This window comes from Phialemonium atrogriseum, assembly GCF_030411735.1.
Source record: "Phialemonium atrogriseum strain 8032-3 unplaced genomic scaffold QBC33scaffold_28, whole genome shotgun sequence".
NCBI lineage: Eukaryota > Fungi > Ascomycota > Sordariomycetes > Cephalothecales > Cephalothecaceae > Phialemonium > Phialemonium atrogriseum.
Genome location: NW_026848165.1, coordinates 348,749 through 368,489, shown reverse-complemented (window position 1 = coordinate 368,489; position 19,741 = coordinate 348,749). Strand labels below are relative to the sequence as shown.

Here is a 19,741-nt window from a genome sequence, read left to right as displayed (position 1 = left end):
GGCCGCGCAGTCGGAGCTAGACGAAACCCCGGGATGCTTTATGTCTAATATAATAGAATGACTTGCCAAAGATGGCAGGCTGGTCTAGAAGGATCTCGCCTGCGACTTTGGAAGGCCGCGTAGGTATATCCCGGTAGTTATAAATATATATCCCTTGCCCTTTCATGCGGGTAAAAAGCTTGGCATGCTTCCCTTCGCTTGGCACACTACACTCCATCCCAACTGGTGCCGACGTTGATTGGGTGGAAAAAGATGACGACTTCTTCATGACAACTAATAATCCCGAAATGCGGGGTAATTGCGGATTAAGCGATGTCGAAATGGGGAAGGACCCTTGGGCTGTTAAGATCTGGGGTTGAAGCTATTTGCAACCACCTCGTGTCTCCGTGGGTTCTATCTTTGGCTCTTTTGGCCTCCGCCGGCATGCTCAACCTGCTCGTTTTACTGGGGCGTCGTAACGGCGAATCAACAACAGACGGTGATCGACACTGATCGACAGCAGACCCAGACCCGGATGCTCTTCTCAACCAGGATGACGACTGCAATTTTCTAGCACGCACCTCCCAACGGCCAACAAGCAGTATTCTTGGCGGCTTGGCAATATATGTACCACTCGTACCGCCACCTATTATTTTATTACTCCAACAGACGTCAAGTTGCCCCCACCTCCGAGCCTGACAGGGACGGTGATACCATCGCAACCACAACACCGGCATCGGCACCATGCGACTCCTCCATTTGCGAAGCGTGCTGCTTCCAGTCTGCCTCATGGGCATAGGCCTGGCACACGCGCAAGTGACGGATTCCAGCCCTCATCAAGCACCTCTCCCACCCGCCGCCAATGGCGACGCTCCGAGTGAGGCTGTCCGCCCCAACATCGTCTTCATCATCACAGACGACCAGGACCTCCACATGGACTCGCTGGATTACATGCCCTTTGTCAAACAGCATATCGTAGACGAGGGGACCTTCTTCCGGCGCCATTTCTGCACCACGGCGCTTTGCTGCCCTTCAAGGGTATCGTTGTTAACTGGAAAATTGGCGCACAACACGAACGTGACCAATGTGGTCCCCCCATACGGTAAATACTGGTGGCGATGGGGAGATTCAATGTGCAACCACGGCCAACAAGTAAGCTAACAAATATGGCAGGAGGATATCCCAAGTTCATCTACGAGGGGCTGAACGACAAGTACCTTCCCGTTTGGCTGCAAGAAGCCGGCTACAACACCTACTACACTGGGAAGCTGTTCAACGCCCATAGCACGTCCAACTACAACAACCCATATGCGGGTGGGTGGAATGCCTCGGTACGTCGTTCAAAGACACCTTGACTTTTTACGCCCAGTGTTCCTGATGGCGAGCAGAGCTTTTTGTTGGACCCGTTCGTGTATTGGTACATGAACAGCACCTACAGCAACAATGAAGGCCCGATAGAGAGTTTCGAAGGGCTGTATAGCGTGGATGTGCTCGCCAACAAGTCGACTGCGCTCCTGGACGAGGCAATCAAGGCAGACAGGCCCTTCTTCCTCGGGATTGCCCCTGTCGCCCCGCACGCAAACATCTGGGCTCCGGGATACAAGGACGGCCTGGGCAGCAACGTCTCGGATGTCGTATTCTCGCCGCCTGTATGTGCCGAGAGGCACGCCGACCTCTTCGAGGGCGTCCAGGTTCCGAGAACGGACAATTTCAATCCCGATAAGCCGTCTGGCGGGAGCTGGATACGGAGGTTGCCCCAGCAGACGCAGGAGAACGTCGATTTCAACGATCACTACTACCGCCAGCGCCTCCGGGCTCTGCAGAGCGTCGACGAGATTGTGGACAGCGTTGTCAAGCAGCTAGAGGCCAACGGAATCATCGACAACACCTACATCATCTACACGACCGACAACGGATACCACATCGGCCAGCACCGCCTCCAGCCCTCCAAGCAGTGCAGTTTCGAAGAAGACATCAACATCCCCTTCATCGTGCGCGGGCCCAACGTGCCCAAGAACCTGGTAACCGACATCATCACCACGCACACCGACGTGGCGCCCACCCTCCTCAGCATAGTCGGCGCCCCGATGCGCGACGACTTCGACGGCGTAGCCATCCCGCTGACGGCCGACGCCATCGCCGACGCGGGCCGCACGCGGCACGAGCACGTCACGGTCGAGCACTGGGGCTTCGCGTCCAACGAGGGCACCGTGTACGAGGGCTTCCAGAAGATGTACTTCAACAACACGTACAAGGCCGTGCGCGTCTACGGCGGCGGCGGGGCTTACAACCTGCTCTACCAGGTGTGGTGCAACAACGAGCACGAGCTGTACGACATGAACACCGACCCGGGCCAGATGGTCAACCTGCTGCTCCCGGAGGAGACGCCGTCGGCGCCGGCAAGGAAGCTGCTGGGTGTGCCATTGGAGCAGCTGACGACGCGCCTGGACGCGCTGCTGTTTGTGCTCAAGTCGTGCAAGGCAGAGGCGTGCGTGCAGCCGTGGAAGGCGCTGTTTCCGGCGGAGAATGTGGGGAACCTGCAGGATGCGCTGGCGGAGCGGTATGACTCCTTCTTTGCGCAGAGGTCGGGGGTCGAGTTTAATCAGTGCGAGATGGGGTATATCCTGGAGTCCGAGGGGCCGCAGTTCGGGGAGGATGGGGCGGATGGTCCGGCTTTCCAGATTGATGCGAATTGGCATGAGTTTACTTGATGGGAGTGGATGGAGAGGATGTGATAGTTGATTGGAGATGCTGAATTGGAAAAGTGGTAGAGAAGAGAGGAGACGAAAAAGATGATCCTGAGAAGAAAGGCCGCGCCCCCCAAGTCCTTCGATCTGACAACTGGCAATGTCGCGGCCATTGGAATAAAATTGTGTGTGACATGCTCAACATGATACACGTGGGACGACTTCTTACCTACGGCCAGCTGGAATCGGACTTGGCGTTGCTTGTCAACACCGTCACCACTCTCAAACCGGTAACTGGTCGGGCATCGAGTCTACATTCCCGACACAAGGAGGGCGAGTAACTTAAACTTCGCCGGGCCGAACGAGCCGAACGAGCACGTTGTTAACCTGAAGGATTGCGGAGAGACCTTGGCAAAACAACTGTTCTCTGCTGCTATTGTTAGCTGCGGTTATAAACAAAACTAAGAGGGTACATGGGAGACGGCTCGAGAGGTTACTTCTGGCAGCCTGGCCAACAAGTCATCAATCCAAAGTAAGCGTTGACGTGCGGGCTCGTTCTCATATGCAGCAGGTTTGTCTGGACGGACGGGACAGTCACTTGTGTGGAAATCCTGCCGTCCTGGCTGCCTTTAGCTACGAAGAAGGGACTAGGGGTCGGTGAGGCAGCGGTATGGCAAGGCAGCCTTCGTATTTCGGCACCTCCATACAGATGCTACTTCCGGTATCGGGCTTGGAGTACGGGCACAGCCCTTCTCATGTTGAAGGCCGCTGGAGTGTTTACTATTACCTCCTGCATTACTAACATCCTGCTGTGGCGAGGAATCCAGACAAACCCCGCAAACTCTTGCTCTTTCGTGTAAAAGCTCAGGGGTACCTCATCAGGAGTGGGTTGGAATTGGATGAGTTGTCTCAGGGGCAGATTTCTTTGGCTTTGGTGACGTTTCCCTTTTTTTTCCGCATCTTAAAAGAACGTCAGCCAGGTCTAGATGTTATTCGATTGGATTTGCCAGCCATGATCTTCAGGTAGTTAGTCAGTGATGTAGGCTCGCAACAGTTTACCATCACCTCGCATCGCCAAGTCGCCAAGACGCCAAGACCAAGTATCGTGTATTTCATCCCACAGATTTTGCGTGGAATGTTCCGGGCCTATTAACAGGCGCTCAGTAATCGCCGCCATGGATGAACAGACATTGTCTCGGATTTGCCCCATCCTGGGGGCCAGATGCTTCTACAAGGCCCATCGATGTAACGTTGGGAAGTTGTGAATAATGTTACTAATGTTCTCCCCAATGATTACTACGAAGGTCTTTCAATCCGAGTGCTCACTCAGCACTGGTGCTACCACTGAAGAAGAAAGGGAGGATCGTCGTATTTACCTAGGGCTTAGACGTCTGTGCGCCGGTAAACATACCAACAAACTCGCCCGCTGGTGTCTTGAGTTATGCTTTGGGATATCGGATAATATAGTATGAGAATAACACGCTATGTACCCCTTGATGATTAACTCTGAGTTGATAATTCCATTTCTATTGACCTTGCTAACTGAAGGTTGCTCACTGAATAGTGCCCTCTCGGTAACCGCAAACTTAGAAGGGGAGACTTCACAGGAGAATATGATCAATTTTGCCCTATTCCATACGCTGAGTCAAATTTTCAATATTTGTCTCACAAATAAGCACTAAGCGGACGGACAAGTCGCATCACATGCTGCATTCTTGTGGACATGACAAGGAGGCTCGTGCCTTAGGGCTATGTCCTGTCTGGTGCGCTGACTCATTTGAGTGACAGTCTTGGCACAACTTACCCCCGACGTCTTTCATCTTCAGACTCTCGGCTGGCTAGGGCCTCCGATATCATTTGTATAAAAGGAGCCGTCGCTCCTAGGAACATATCTCGATCTTGACCAGCAGAAGCAACAAGAAGTCGCAAACTACCAGCCACCACCTTCGAAACACACTTGTTTAACACACATCGCTCTACCAGTATGTCATTAGATGTCCCCAGGTGATGTCACGATGCGGTTTCTGAAACTAACAGTTATACCAGACCCCAATATCCACCATGATGTTCGGAAACGCCGCCGCCGCCTTCATTCTGACCGGCATGGTCGGGATGAAAGTTGCCGGACACGTCCTCCCGAGAGCCGACACGACCCCGGACGGTCTCATCGTCATCGATGTTTCACAAGACGGCAACAACACCCTCACCTGGTACGCCGATGTGCCCGGCAGCGAAGCCAAGCGCTCCGGTCTGGAGGCCGCCGGGGCACCCCTCGAGGCCCGGGCCTGCGGCTCCGTCGCTGTGTCCTGCTTCGGCAGCAATCTCGCGGACGCGACCAACTGCGCCAACCTCATCTCGGCGCTGCGCCGCGACCCGTTCAGGCAGCTCTCCCAGTCACCTCGTGCCGTCTGTCTCGGACAGGGCGGTGGCGAGTGCTGCGTGAGCTGGTCCAAGGCTGTTTCGGGTCTGGAGCAGGGCGATCTGCTTAACGGCGCCAACTTTGTCCTCCAGGACTGTCTGAAGTCCGGGAACAGAGTGTCTGGGCTGACTAGGAATGTCCAGCTGCAGTCGAGCTGTGTCACCGAGTGCCTCTCGAACCGCCCTGACGGGTGTAGCTAGATGATGGTCTCGAAGGGATTGGGATTACAGGGAAGAGCCCGAAGCCTGTACGGTGGCTTTCGGGTGATGGCAAGATCCTGTCTCCCATCCAGCTTTGATTGTTGAGAGGGTAAAGGGGGGGTGAGGAAGGATTGGGATTATAGAGAAGAGCCCGAAACTTGAACTCTACTTTTGAGTGTGACGACAAGACCATGTGTCCCCTTCGACTTTTGTGTGTTGAGAGCAAATATAGTTGAGAGAATATTCAGTTGAGTAACCACTGGCGCAACTATAAACAATTTGCAACATCTCAAGATCACTTGGGATAGAAAGATAGTTGCGTTCGAGCCGCGCTGTAATTACCTAGTTAAGATATATCGTGCGACACGTGGTTGCCAAGCAAGTCGGGTGAAAGTGTGGTTGTCTCAGCAGCCATTACGGCCCCGCCCGTGCGTAAGCGACATCAGTCAGGGGCGCCGGAGGTATGTACTGCACGAGCTAATTAATCCCCGATGTCAAGCGAATGGACGGGTACCTGACACGGCACTGCAACTCTATGTTAACGACCCTGAAGACTACTGATCTGTCGACGTGTGAGACCAAGTATTGTTGCTCGCTAAACCACGACTTGGTACGGTTCCTAGAGAGCCGGGATTTTCACATGATAATTAATTACCAAACTGCGATGACTGGTGGCCTGTAAACCACGATATGGAAGATGTTGGGCATATTAATCGCCACATTTACTCTACGCGATTACGGTTAACCGAACCATCGGCTCCCCTTCCAAGTCCCTCTCATATTATCCAAATTCTCGGCAGTCTTTCATTTCAATGACTTGGCCCCTGCTCGCGTGAAAGTCTAATGGCATGGTCTATTCGGGATGCTGATCGTCGATAAAATAATATATTCGTCTATCACTGTGGACGTTCTGAATGGCCTTGTAATTAACATTGCTAAGCCCGGTATTTCGCTGGCGAATATGAGCCGAGAAAGGGTGAAAAGGGCGGTATCGGTATCAACTAGTGGGAACTAGCTCAATGATGTCTTGGGACCAAGGGACCAAGGGCCCAAGTAGGTTTATGATATGTTATTTTTGGGTTGAGCTTTGACAACGCCCGGACAATCCCCACTCGCCAAGCCGGGACTTTACGCGAAACACTCACGACTTGATAGAGTCAACCGAATCATATCCCTTCACCTCCGAATTTAGGCGCCTTGACTATTAAGAGCACTTCAGCCGTGTCCTGGCTCTCCTGGTGCACCCGGTCAATTGGGCTTTCCGGAAACCAGGGCAACGGGTAAGATAGGAGCCGCCCGGAAATACCAATGAAACATTGTTGGATAAATCCATCTTCTCAAAAAATGTCCTTTGCAACATGGATTAGGCATGGATAAACCTGCCAGTGTTCCGCGCGCGGGACATTTGCGATATGATGTTAGATTAAGCAAAGGGATCCTCTGCTGGTAAACGTGCTTGGGGGTGCTGGTGTCTATCCTGACAGCAAAGCTTAAAAGGAACCCACTCAGCCGCCGTTAAAGCAGCTGTGGATTTTTACTTCAGTACGATTACCGCTCACAGTTTGAGGGCTTGAATATCACTACACACAACTCGTGCTCGAGCTACATCCCCTGTCAAAACCAGACACCGATCTCAACATGGTTCGCCTTGCTCTCCTCTCCGGGCTTGCCCTGCTTCAGGCCATTGCCGTCCGCGCAGTCATTGTCCCCGCCGGCCTCCCGGCCGGGCTCTATTCGATCCCCTTCGACGCCAACGGCGACGCCATCGGCGAGCCCATCCTCCTCAAAACCGCTGAAGCCGTGGCTGAGCGGTCCCTCTCCCGGCGGCAACAGAATGCACGCCCTCTTCCCAACTCCCAGGAGAAGTGCGGCACAGGCGGCTACATCAACGTCAACAATTTCGCCGTCGCCAAGGAGCTTCTGCAGTCAGAGTGCGACTACGGCGACCAATACGGCACTAGGACGGCCATCGTGTTCACAAACGTCAACACGATTGCGTACTTTTGCACCTACGACACCCAGGCCCGCTGCTGGAGGCAAGAGATGAATACTGCCATGGACAGGGTTGTGGCGAGCTGTGGCTACGGGAACGGGGGAGAGAGCTATGTCCCGTCGTACTCCATAGCCTACGGAGGGGACAATGTTGGACAACAGATTTGCCGGTTTTAAATAAGAGAAAATGGATATGAGGCGAGGGTGGATTGGCAGGCACAAAAAGTTGACCCTAGTTTTTGAGATGGGGAAGTCAGATGTCGCGTATTAATGTTGGTCACGAAAACCACCGCAGTCCCATGCCTGCAAAGTCGAGTAACTAGTCGTAGTCTGTTTGACACTTGAGTACAAATGAACTACCGCTGATGCTGATTGCAATTTTATGATGAGCTAGCATGTCAATCGACGAGGTTGGGACAAACTGTCCTTCTCCCCAACATCTGACGTCGGCGAGCACGTTTTTCTATCCATTCATAACACCTTGGACTTCATTGTGAACCGTAGCCTGGTACCGCATACTATGTCTGTTCACACACTTCCTTTGAGCTCAGCAAGACACTTAACGCCCACGAAATTGGGACCTATTTTGTCATTATTGCTTCTAATTATCCATCCATGGCGTGAGACCCTCCCCATGGCTGTCGACACCACCCTTTGGCAAGGCTTCATCTCGCTCCCCCGTCATCGAGCAGCCCACCTTTTGCTTCGTGATCGAGAAGCCGTTTTGGCTCTACGTAATTCCTGGGGAGCAAACGCCCCTGATTGGAAACGACGATGACATAATCACCACATCGAGACAGGTTTCTTACTTGGGAATGACAAGGCTGGTTGAGGCACGCACAGTGCCTAATGCAGGGGTCAAGCATATCTCATCGATTGACTGCCGAGCAAAGAGCAATGGTGATCGGTGTCCCTAGGCTCATAGCTCGGTAGCTGGCGGGGGAGGGACGGAGTAGTCGAACCGGCGAACGGGAAGACGCAACGGTGCCCCGTTTTCTCAATTTGTTCACTCTAGTTGACGAGAGATCCACAAGATTGGCAGCAAAGCTAGTTGCTACGCTGAGCTGTGACTAATTGGTTGAGTGCGCGGCCCGAAAATACAGTTACACAGCAATGCAAGCAAGGTTTGAGAATAAGTTAGATTGCACCCCCGATCAAGTCGCGATAAGGCCCGATTTAAGAGTCTGTATGGGGGCGAGGGAGAGAGTGGTCAGCACTGATCTGGGGCAATGGAGACCTATTTGGTCTCCGAATATCAGGATATCTACACAATCCAGAATGTCACGATTTCTGGGGATTCGAAGAGGCACAAGGTAGCGCAGTCGCCCACGGTTTCAGACCGAGGATAAATCGAATTTCCCTTGGCCGATTTGACCCGTTATTACTATGTAGGTCTCGTGTCGTGCGATCGATAACTACGTCGTTGCATGCAGGAGGCATGCCGACGGGGGCATTGAGCCGTACCATGCAACCCTGAACCCAGCCATGAAACCATCAAGTGTAACGCTTCGAATTTTCTAGAAGGTCCGCTTCTCCACAGCTCTGGACTTATCTCAAGGTCTTGATCTCGGATTCAACACGAAGACATACACCAGGGCTACACGTAAAACCCCATTTTACAACCCATTCTGTTCGCCGAGCATCACGATTACCTTGCCTAGGCTCGGAAACACCGGGCAGCCGAAATGATTCATTCAGAATTTAGTTATCGCATTGTAAGACCCGGTCTCCGGGATTTACTTGATCTCCGGGGGTTTCTGACCATGAGAGCGGAGTGGAAATGCACGGTACCCGACACTGACACCTCACGGTGGTGTTGTTGGAATTGGCCAATAGGATGCCGGAGCCGGGGCACCCCCCACCGTCCCAATCACAGCGACCGGTTAAGCCACGTTTCGACCGCATTCCCCACCCGGGAACCTAATATCAAGTCTTGGCACTTGGCAAAAGCTTCTAGGCAGCTGCGGCTCGCCAGCATGACCAATAGTTCACCCAGTAGGGAGTACGCAGGGCAGGGACACGTGCTTCCATGATTGCTGGCGGTTTGCAGCTCTACTCGACAGCTTCCTAATCAATCTGTAGTTCCCAGGGCTTGCTGTTAGCACACCATCAGGACTGACCGGCCCTTGACCAATTGCAAAGTATTTTCCTGCACAGCCTATACAAATTTTATCGTGAATGGAGTCATTATCCCGGTAAGTAAAAGTGCCAAGCTGCAAGGGCAGAGGTGTTTAATATCTAGAAATGGAGCGCCGATCCTTTCCATGGCATGCTTCTGCTCTCCACCACCTCGTTCATCTTTCTCTTGTCCCAATTGTGTGTGAAGCTTCGAGTGAAGCCCAACGTCTTACACAATGGCGGCTAAGTTTGCTCTTACAGCTGCTGCAGCCCTGGCAGTTTCACTCTCTGCCGTCTCGGCGCAAACCTTCCAGAGGCTCGGCACCTGCCCCACGCTGGGGTGCATTCTTCCCCCAGACCAGCAGGACTTCCTCCCGGGACAGCAGTTCGACATCCGATTCGAGGTCCACGCTCCCGTCAACGGCTCGGAGGCGTTCAACGGAGGAGTTCCCGACGACAAGTTCACCGTGACGATCGAGAAGGACGGCGCGGCTGCAAAGAGCGTCGCCGACTTCTTCAACAAGAAGGAAGCGGACCTCGAGACATGGAAGTTCTCGTGGTTCGAGGACCTCTTTGCCCAGGAAGCAAAGTCCCCGTCGGTTGTCAATGTGGCGTCGAAGGTGTACCGCCGCGTTGCTCTGTATGAGCCGGGCGAGTACACCATCACTCTCAACTACTACGATGGGAAGAAGACGGTAGCTCACTGGACCGTGCGGCCTCTTGCTACCAAGAAGAGAGCAAAGAACGTCATCTTCTTCATTGGTGAGTATCTTACGGGTGTCGGGCTTCATCCTAAGACCGCCGACTGACGAGTCCTCCCAGGCGACGGAATGACGTCCAACATGATCACGGCGGCACGTCTCCTGGCACACAAGTCGGTCAACGGCAAATACCAGAGCCTCCTAGCTCTCGACAAGTTCCCAGTCTTGGGTCATCAGATGGTTTGTACTAGCCCTGCCGTAGCATCGATGTTCGATCGAGGAAATCGACTAATGACAGATCTAGACTCACTCCATCGACAGTTTCATCACGGACAGCGCGAACTCGGCCTCGGCTCTGTACTCGGGTCACAAGAGCACCGTCAACGCCATGGGTGTCTACGCAGACTCGTCTCCTGATCTATTTGATGACCCCAAGGTTGAGACGATTGTGGAGCTCCTCAAGCGCATTTGGGTACGTGAATGTGCCGTTCCGATCTGATTCACTGGCAATCTAACGCGGGGATCCATTAGGGCTCTGCATGGGGTGCTGTCTCGACTGCCTTCCTGGCGGATGCCACGCCGATTGCGCTGACCTCCCACACGCGGTCTCGGTATGCCTACGGCCCGCTGATCGACCAGGCCCTGCACGGCCTGACAAACTACTCGTGGACCAACCACGGCGGCCCTGATGTCTTTTTCGGCGGAGGTGCCGAGCAGTTCCTCCCTGGGTCCGACTCGTACCTCGGCAAGGACTACTACGCCGAGTTCGCCAAGAAGAACTACTCCGTCAGCCTGAACAAGACGTCTCTCCTCCAGGCCTCAAACGACTCCAGGGCGCTCGGCATCTTCTGCAAGTCCAACCTCCCCGTCTGGCTGGACCGCAACGTCTTCCCCGAGAACCTGGACAGTCTGACCAACGACCCCGCCGGCAACAAGGCCTCCGCCACCGACCTCCCCGGCCTGAAGGAGATGACCCTCAAGGCCATCGACGTCCTGCACACCAGGGGCGGCAGCAAGGGTTTCTTCCTTATGTCCGAAGCCGCCTCGATCGACAAGCAGATGCACGTTCTCGACTACGACCGCGCGCTGGGCGACCTCCTCGAGCTGGACGACACTGTGGGGGCCACGATCCAGCACCTCTCAGACCTGGGCATCCTAGACGAGACCCTCATCGTCGTCAGCGCCGACCACGGGCACGGCTTCGACGTCTTCGGCAGCGCCGACACCAAATACCTGGCGGCCAAGAAGACGGACCGCGAGAAGCGCGGCGCCGTGGGCGTGTACCAGAACTCGGGACTGTCGCAGTACACGGTGGAGCAGCCGGGCGTCAGCTACAACACTGGGCCCAACTTCCCCGTCAATTGGGACCCGCGCTACGTCATCGCGTCGGGCCTCGGCGCGAACCCGGACCACCGCGAGAGCTACGGCCTGAACAAGGAGGGGTCGCGTCTGCCCGCGACCAGCGTCGGCGGCGCCAACTTCGTCAACCCCGCCGATAACCCCGACGGATTCATCGTCAACGGCACCTTGCCTACTTCCGAGGCGCAGGGCGTGCACAGCTTGACTGACGTCCCTGTCTACGCGCTGGGGCCGTGCCAGGAGGTGTTTGGTGGCACGTACTCGAATATTGATGTTTTCTATAAGATCGCCGACTGCCTTGGTCTCGCGCAGCCGACGAACAGGACGACCTGCGCCAGGTAAGGCGCTGTGGGGAGGATTGGTCATTAGACTAGGGAACTTATCCACTTTATTATTTGCCATCCCTTTCCGCTGTCTCGTTTGTGAACACTGGGCATGTGTGTCAATGTCGTTACCCGACCACCTACTATAAGTGACTGAAAGGGTGTAAAAGGGGTAAAGCATATTATAACTACAGCCTGAACGCAACTGTGATGGACGACGGGCTGGACAGTAAGTAAAAAACGCACAGTCGTCTATCTTGAAATAACATATTCTCGTGGTACCAGAAGGGCCCAGTCATCAAGTGGCCTTCGCCATGATGGCCGTCGTCATCGGCATCCTTAGCACGTCCCATTGCCCCCCGAAGGGGTCCGAGAGAACGTCGACCAGGCAACTGATAAACTGCCTGCCCAAGAGTCGGAATTGGGTGGAAGGCCCTCCAGCTCCAGCAGGCGTTCGAGCCGTACGGGCGAGCCATAGTCGCGTCAAGGGGGAGCGCTTCCAAGCCGGTCTCTCGTGCGCAGTTCTGTGTGACTATCATGCACAGGCCACCCCCTTTTTATCCCCCCTCAATGCCACCCACGCCCCGGTTACCATCTGTCTCCTTGGACTGTTTCCCCAGGAGTGGCTGGATACTGCTGGAAAGGGTTGCTGGCGGACAGTCCTAAGACCTTGAGCTGGGCCAGCGCCGAAGTCGGTGCCACCACTATCAAGACCGGAATCGTTCGACTTGTCCTTAGCGTCCTCGAGTCTCAACAACATTGTCTCTCGATATCAGATTTTGGAGTCTGTTTGGCAGTGCCACTGCTCCTTACTGTTGCTGTGGAGACTTTGGGGAATTACCGCCATGCATTACACTGACGACGTCCAACTCGAGCGGCAAGTCGGGTTGCTGCGAAATGCAGCGAATATCAGCCTACGCAGGGAACAAGACCCTTTGGATTTGAAATGCAACACACCGACGGTTGGAATTTCAGCGATCTAGACTCGCAGGCCGTCCACGTACACCCGCCCGGGTGGAACACGGAAAAGCGCGGGTGTCAGGAGGAGGGAAGGAGCCTCTCATTTGCACATAACAAGAAAGTGCGCCGCGGACGAACGAGCAAGATTGAGGTTGGAGGCTTCCTACAGCGGTGCGAAGTTCGCGTGCGCGGCTGAGAAATGGACCCGGGTCCTCCACAGCGGCTCGGCGACTTATCTCGCCGGGCAAGTGCGAGCTGGTGTCCCTAGATGGGTCCGCCCATTTCTTTCCGGTTCCTGCCCCATGGGGGTTGTGGGGACCGGGAACACCATGAAATGTGGTGGTATGCCCCAGGTTCCTCGACCTCAAAGGAAGGAGCGATGCAGTTGCTGCCACTTTGGCACTTTGATGAAGTTCCCATGTCCGTCTGGTACTTATTGTCGGTTTCCCTTGGAGTTTGGGAGTCTGATCAGGCTCTTTGGATTGCGCTACTCTCTACCTTGCTCACCAACTTGACCAGACAAAGCCATCACCACCAACATAACTCGCCCGCCCGTGCCAGCCATGGCAGTTGAAGTTGAAACCCGTGGCGTCTGTCATTACTACTATCAACACCATCCTCCAGATCATCATCGTCCTGGTCAAATTGGCCAAATTTGGTCTGAAATGGCGTGCGGCTAAGCCGAAGTCCGACGAGGAGAAGGCGAATGAGGCCTGTATGTGCCCTGACACTTATAATCTGCCACCTGTCTCGATTTTTGCTGACAGCCCATGGCGGGCCCAGCGTTAGGGGACATCAAAGACGAACTTAGGGGACTCCGGGGTGTCCTGAATGGGCTGATGGACCATGCCGCCCCTGTCGACGCCGCCCCGGCGATAGAGGCTCGTCTTGCCGCCCAACCGCCGGGCAGATGCCCGCATGAGAATTGCCCCTCCTGCCAACCCAAGCAACCAGACGAGGCTGGCGGAAAGGGGAAGGGGAAGGGAAAGGAGGTTGGACGGCGGGCCGAACCAACCAAGACCGAGGATGCGGGCCCCGCCGGCAAGCAGCCGTTGTCACGCCGGGCTACTCGGTCACGGATCCCGGTGCCTGTGTCCAGGGCCGTAGCGCCGCAAGCACCGCCACCGATCGCCGCCATGGCCCGGATCGGGACCTGGCCTGGTGTTTTGGCCAGCGGAGAAGGACTGCGACGGCGCGGGCGGGCTTTGCGGCAGTTCCCGTCGGCTTAGGAGGAACCCCCCGGGCTCTGAACAGCCATACCGATTCCCACATCGCGTGGAGCTCGTCCTTCACATCATGGGGTGGCACCTCTGGGCCCGAAACAGCTCTACCAACCCTGGGGTGGCGTTTCCGGTTGTTTTGGAGGAGTAGCGACGGCAGTAGCGATAGACAGCTAAAGAAGGAGTGATAGACAGCTAAGGAAGTAGCAATAGACAGCAAGGTAGTAGTGATAGACAGCTAAGGAAGGAGCGATAGATAGCAAGGCAGTAGCGATAGACAGCGAGGCAGCAATAGACAGCCAAGGAGCGATGCAGTTGCTGCCATTTTGGCACTTTGGGCTGGCAAGTCGTGGAGCCCTTTTTGTACGTGGCAGTTGCCTTTATCGAGATTCATTTATATCAGATATCAGAGCGGCATTAAGCTGGCGAGCATGGTTTGATCATTTGGCTGCATCCAAATCTAGCAAGTATGATGCGGTAAAAGTGTTAGATCCTTGCGACGGAGTCTCAAGGGAAACGAGAGTTCCTCGGGACCCACAGGCTGAATGTTATGGGAAGTTTGGGCATTATTCGTGCGCCCGAATTGGAGGGGCGAAAAAGGTTGGGGGGGGAGGCTCAGGCCTAGCGCCGAACGACATCGCGTACAGACTAGTCAGTGGTGATCAAGTCGGTGGCGATGCTATGCAAGGACGAAGCAAGGGAGCTGGACATCAGCAAACTTGTGCCGGCCATGGAGGATGACGTTCAGGGGGTCGACTGCTCAGTCTAGCATATTCTTGTATAGGAGCTGCAAAACGAGGCTACAAGGTTTTAGCCAAAGTCCTAGCTTGTATTGAGAGGCTTTATCTGTAATAAACGTCTCTCTACTTAGTCACTAATTGCTTGATCATGCTTTGAAACAACTCGCTTTCAACTACTCTCTTTGACACTCACTATCTGAAGTTCCAATTCTAGATGACACCGGACTGCACTAGGGCCGTAGAATTCTCCAAGTCGCATAACACGTCCTCGCCAAAGGTCTGCTGGAAATGAGCCTGTAGTACTACATGCTTCCAGCAACAACTCCTTAGAGTATCATTAAACTGTGTCAGGGAACTCTCACGACCGGTCCTGGTGGTTGACAGCCGCCGCCGGAGCAGCTCCTTTCTCTCCTGTCTGTTCCAAATCCCCAGTCACCTCTTCGGGTGTGTACTTGCCAAACTTTCGAAGGGTTATACCCTCGTTGAACATTCGGTCTACTTGCTCCAGTGACTTGCCCTTGCACTCTGGAACACAGAAGAAGACAAAAATGATAGCCAAGGCAAGGATGCCGGCAAAGACGAATCCAACCTTGGATCCAAGACCGGCGTACTCATCGTAAATCAGGTACGGGATGCTAAAGCTGACGATAAAGTTGGCCACGACGTTGACAATAGAAGCAGTACGCTGCGATGCATCTCGAAGGCGAAGAGCTGGGATCTCGGTCGTGACGACGTAGTTGAGAGGGGCAAAGGCAAAGGTGAAGCCCGAGCCAAAGAGTGTGAGCATGGCTACGATGCCTGACTTGACGCCGAAGGAAGGGTTTGGCACCGTGCCGAGGGCGCCCATGGTGACGATTGCTGAGAACATCCAGCCTGCGCTAGTGAATAAAAGAGGTCTGTAATTGATTAGGCATGTTTAAGATGGTATTTTGTCTGGAACTTACCGACGGCCGAGTCGATCAACAAGATACAGTCCAGTAAATGCAGCAGTAAGATTGACAACAGCGTTGACGATGGTCATGGTAAACGGGTTGACGGTTCCGATATCTCAGATGAAGATGGCGCCATATGTCGAGGCAAATGCTTGACCTGTTGCCTGCTGGAAGAAGTTCATGGCAGCGACGATGGCTGTCCGCTTTAGATTCTTCCCCTGAAATAGCTCAATGTATCTTCCTTGCTCGGGTTCATGTTCCAATGCGTATTGAAGAGCGGCAAACTGCTCGTCGATCTCGGCTTCAGTCAGTCTCCCTTGTCGTACTTTTCCGAGGGAGGTGCGTGCTTCTTCGACTCGATCCTTCGTGAGCAACCATCGCGGAGACTGTACAAAGTTAGGGGCGGCGTTTTATGGTGGCGGAATCGACCATACCTCGGGGATGAAGAAGATGAGGACCATCACGAGAGTAGGAATAACGAAAAAGAGGCCGAATGGGATTCTGAATGATTGGTTGCCGGGCAAGGTGCTTGTGCCCCTGCAGACGCAGCTCACAATAAGAGTTCCCATCTAACAAAGTAAGAAGAGTGACACAGGTTGCAGTGGCGGTGAGACAGGAAGGCCATACCATCAAGCTGAACTGGTATGAGCCAACAGCAAAGCCACGAATCTCTCGCGGCATGATCTCGGACTGGTAGACGGGGACGACGGCAAGCTCCATGCCAATGTAGATATCTGGTCCTCTTTATCAGCGACAACATGAAAGTGAGGAACTCTCTTTAGCCAGAACTTACAGTTGAGAATTCTGGTCGCCATGATCTGATGCTTGCTCACAGCTGTCACAGCCATGATAGCTGGAACAAGTGCCCACGCACTCATGCCAAACATGCACCATCGCCGACCCCATCGTTCGCTGACCAAGCTGCCGATGATAACTCCTGCACCGAAGCCAATATAGTTCAGGCTGTTGAAGAGCGACAGCCACGACGGCGAGATCTTGTAAGTGCCAGTCTCTGCATCCCAGTCACCAAATTGCGTCTGAAAGGCCGTCATGGCTTGAGCGTTGTTGTAAGCGGCATTGTCAAAGCCATAGTTGAAGGTCGACACGGCGATGACACCGAAGGCCAAGGCCAGATGCCGGTTGAAGTGGTGGAGAATTCTGTTCTTGGACAACATGGCGTCGATGGTACCGCAATCCGAGTTCCAAGAAAGGATGACTGTGGTTTGGCGCTTTTCAGAAGGCGTCGAATTGGAGCGAGTTGGGATATTTGCATCTTGATATACCTTGGCCGGCCGGGGTTGTCAAGCCGACGGCATCCTTTTCGGCAAGGCCTGCAAGTCATGGGTCACGCCACTGCAAGGTAGCTTGTTCGAGGGCCTATACTTTCACCGACTGCATGACATGCCGACGATTGTCCAAAACCCCAGCCTTTTTCAGACCCCAGCCTTTGCCCCAAAGACTGAAAAACTTGTCTCCCCCAAGTGCGCAGGTACATTTCCGGGGAAAGTGGAGATGGATGGCACTAGCGCAGAACCTAACTCGGATGTCGGGGGGAACGACTTTATGGTATATGAGGGGTTTTCGATATCAATTTGATTTATCTTCCGCCCGACTTCCTCGTCACTCCCCGAGTCCGAAGCATCGACCAAGCCGAGTGACCTCTTTGATACTTGTCAGATTTGCTTGGCAATGGCGGATCAACGAGACAAATCTCGCACTCGCATCCGCAAGACCTCCGAGATATGCGCCCAATGTCGGAACCGCAAGGTAAGCGGCGATTTTTTACTCTAGACCATCCGTCCGTCGGATAGCTGACTAAGCGTCATGCCCCTAGGTACGATGCGATGGAGACTCGAGAGGCTGCGGGAACTGCAAGAGACTGCGCTTCGGATGCTCTTTGGTGGCTTCGTCTTCAGAGACCAACGAGAGTTTGGAGCTACTGGAGAGACGACGGGTTTTGAGAGCGTGCATCCCTTGTCGGGATCGGAAGCTGAAATGCTCGGGGCGATTCCCAGCCTGTTCCCGGTGCCTCAATCGCGGTGTCACATGCCACTATCCCGCCACTGCAAGAAGCAACACGAGTGGTGATCCTCAACTGTCTGGTCAAGCTGAAACCTCCGACACGGGCGTATCTGTACCACAGACCCAATCTTTCGCAAGACCCGGGAAGACCCATTCAGGGCATTCAACGCCCGGGACGACCCATTCAGGGCATTCAACACCGATGCTTGAACCTCACTCATCATGGCAGGCTTTATTCGTTTCACCACCCGGCATACCGCATGGCTGACAGTTGCCCAGGGAGCTCGAAATCGACAAACAGACCATCAAACAGCACATCGACGCCTTCTTCGACTTTGTTTACCCTATTCCATGTTATGGGTTCTTCCATCGAGCAACTCTTCTCCAGTCCTGGTCTAGAAACGATCTAAATCCATGTGTTCTAAAAGCAACTTGTGGCTTGGCGTCTCAGTTCATCTTCCGAGGCAGCACTAAACATCGAGAAGTGGCACGGAAATGGATCGAAGCAACAGAAACCCAGCTCCTCTCAAGACTCGGCGAACCACGGATGTCGGACATCGAAGCGTGGTTACTTGTCATACTGGATCATTACCTGTCCCGCCGTTTCACCAAGATGCTCGTCTCCATATCTCTGGTCTCTCGGCTCGCGTACATCCTCCGCCTCAATCATGAAGATAGTCGCCAGACATTCCTCGTACAGGAGCGCCGAAGACGGTTGATGTGGTCTATCTACGCAATAGATACGCTGTACTCGAGTGGCAAAGCAGAATTCACAGCCTGCACCACCGAGACTCTCCACATTCGACTACCCTGCAATGAGAAGTCCTTTTTGATGGACATACCGACTTCCACGGGCTTTCTAAATGCAGATTCCGACCCTAATTACCCAAACATTGGACTTGTTGGATACTGCTTACGCATTTTAAACATCCGCGACCGCGTTCAGAGGTAACAATTACATGCTTCGGGTTGACGATGGATGCGCGTCGCCTGCTGACGCTCGCACAGGCTCACCCTCACAATTACCAACCACCGCAAACCCCTTGACGAATGTCTCCTTGCCGTAGGATTCATCGAGCATGAACTTCAACGCTTCTACACCTCTCTGCCGTCCCGCTACCACTTCGACTCAAAAGCCTTCTCCCTACGCTCTTTCTCACCCTCTCGCACACCATTCCTGATGCTTCACGCTTGGTGGCACCAAGCACACTGCGACCTTTTCCGTTTCACCATTCCCGGCTTCCGAGAAGGTCTGCCAACCGCGGAGATCCTTCAGATGTCCCCCGACTTCACGACATCTTGTCAGGAGAAATGCCTCTTCCATGCTGTGTCTGTATCGAGAATCCTCGAGACGCCGAAGCTAGTAGGAGGCTCAGACTTGATCAGTGATCCATCTCTTGCCATGTGTGCCTTTCACTCGGCCAGAGTCATCTCAAGGTTGGGTCAGCATCCTATGGGGCACATGGCCCAGGTTGAGTTAGTGGCAAGATTAACTGCTTGTGCCGAAGCGCTAGAGGAGCAAGCTGCAATCTTTCCAACGACTGCTATCTTGAAGAAAGGCATCCAGGACTTGGTCAGTGATGCCCAAAGAAACCGTGGTCGTGCGCACGCCTGCCCGTCCATTTGGGAAGATGAAGAAAATGAGAGTATCCAGACTACGAGATCAGTAATGAATCATGACGGCGAATCCGAAAGAAGGGAGATCTACTCCAAGCACAGTGTCACAGATATTGTCCGAAACCTTCACTTTGAGTCAAGAGACCAAGATGAAGACGCCACTAGGGCTCAGACGGCGCCGATATTGTCAGAAGAATCCCGGCCAATGCCCACGGTGGCATCCAATAGCATCACGACGGGCCAATATGTGCAGATGGACATCACCTCCAATGTCTCTGAGCCGCTAAATCCCGACTCCAGTGAGTTCAGCAGTCATTCCAGAGAGGTAGTCGAGTATGAGGACAACTTCTTGACCCTGGGGTTTGACCCGCGGTATGGCTCGGGACAACCAGATTTATTTCTGGACTCGTTCTGGCCAGTCACCGATGGAGATTGGATGATGCCGGATGTCAATAACGGGTAGGAAAAGCAG

General features: G+C 54.0%; 6 protein-coding genes across 6 annotated transcripts; 5 read left to right on the top strand and 1 right to left on the bottom strand.

The window, feature by feature from the left end:
- The first annotated feature begins 321 nt into the window (after window positions 1-321).
- QBC33DRAFT_479035 (arylsulfatase) lies at window positions 322-2,786 on the top strand. Its single transcript, XM_060425304.1, has 3 exons — window positions 322-1,081; window positions 1,153-1,310; window positions 1,368-2,786. The coding sequence occupies exons 1-3, from the start codon at window positions 724-726 to the stop codon at window positions 2,688-2,690; spliced, it is 1,839 nt and encodes a 612-aa protein (XP_060280115.1). The 5' UTR covers window positions 322-723; the 3' UTR covers window positions 2,691-2,786.
- A 1,674-nt stretch (window positions 2,787-4,460) lies between these two features.
- QBC33DRAFT_622604 (uncharacterized protein) lies at window positions 4,461-5,629 on the top strand. The gene is made up of 2 exons (XM_060432849.1): window positions 4,461-4,648; window positions 4,713-5,629. The coding sequence occupies exon 2, from the start codon at window positions 4,728-4,730 to the stop codon at window positions 5,283-5,285; it is 558 nt and encodes a 185-aa protein (XP_060280114.1). The 5' UTR covers window positions 4,461-4,648; window positions 4,713-4,727; the 3' UTR covers window positions 5,286-5,629.
- A 1,294-nt stretch (window positions 5,630-6,923) lies between these two features.
- QBC33DRAFT_622603 (uncharacterized protein) lies at window positions 6,924-7,454 on the top strand (the record flags this gene model as incomplete). The annotated part of the gene is made up of 1 exon (XM_060432848.1): window positions 6,924-7,454. The coding sequence occupies one exon, from the start codon at window positions 6,924-6,926 to the stop codon at window positions 7,452-7,454; it is 531 nt and encodes a 176-aa protein (XP_060280113.1).
- A 2,177-nt stretch (window positions 7,455-9,631) lies between these two features.
- Window positions 9,632-11,797, top strand: QBC33DRAFT_596709 (putative alkaline phosphatase; the record flags this gene model as incomplete). Its single annotated transcript, XM_060431891.1, has 4 exons — window positions 9,632-10,157; window positions 10,218-10,336; window positions 10,401-10,568; window positions 10,628-11,797. 4 exons carry the CDS (start codon window positions 9,632-9,634, stop codon window positions 11,795-11,797), a joined length of 1,983 nt encoding a protein of 660 aa, XP_060280112.1.
- Window positions 11,798-15,056: 3,259 nt separating this feature from the next.
- QBC33DRAFT_518313 (general substrate transporter) lies at window positions 15,057-16,805 on the bottom strand (the record flags this gene model as incomplete). Its single annotated transcript, XM_060426238.1, has 6 exons — window positions 15,057-15,594; window positions 15,643-15,745; window positions 15,788-16,016; window positions 16,065-16,199; window positions 16,258-16,364; window positions 16,424-16,805. The coding sequence occupies 6 exons, from the start codon at window positions 16,803-16,805 to the stop codon at window positions 15,057-15,059; spliced, it is 1,494 nt and encodes a 497-aa protein (XP_060280111.1).
- A 514-nt stretch (window positions 16,806-17,319) lies between these two features.
- Window positions 17,320-19,732, top strand: QBC33DRAFT_458707 (uncharacterized protein; the record flags this gene model as incomplete). Its single annotated transcript, XM_060424896.1, has 4 exons — window positions 17,320-17,397; window positions 17,465-17,890; window positions 17,924-18,600; window positions 18,661-19,732. The coding sequence occupies 4 exons, from the start codon at window positions 17,320-17,322 to the stop codon at window positions 19,730-19,732; spliced, it is 2,253 nt and encodes a 750-aa protein (XP_060280110.1).
- Window positions 19,733-19,741: the final 9 nt, after the last annotated feature.

What these genes read in the sequence shown, in the direction of transcription:
- QBC33DRAFT_479035 (XM_060425304.1), top strand. Translation starts at nt 724, where the DNA reads ATGCGACTCCTCCATTTGCGAAGCGTGCTGCTTCCAGTCTGCCTCATG. An exon ending in CAATGTGGTCCCCCCATACG is followed by an intron (nt 1,082 to 1,152) that starts GTAAATACTGGT and finishes CAAATATGGCAG; the next exon opens with GAGGATATCCCAAGTTCATC. An exon ending in CGGGTGGGTGGAATGCCTCG is followed by an intron (nt 1,311 to 1,367) that starts GTACGTCGTTCA and finishes GATGGCGAGCAG; the next exon opens with AGCTTTTTGTTGGACCCGTT.
- QBC33DRAFT_622604 (XM_060432849.1), top strand. Translation starts at nt 4,728, where the DNA reads ATGATGTTCGGAAACGCCGCCGCCGCCTTCATTCTGACCGGCATGGTC.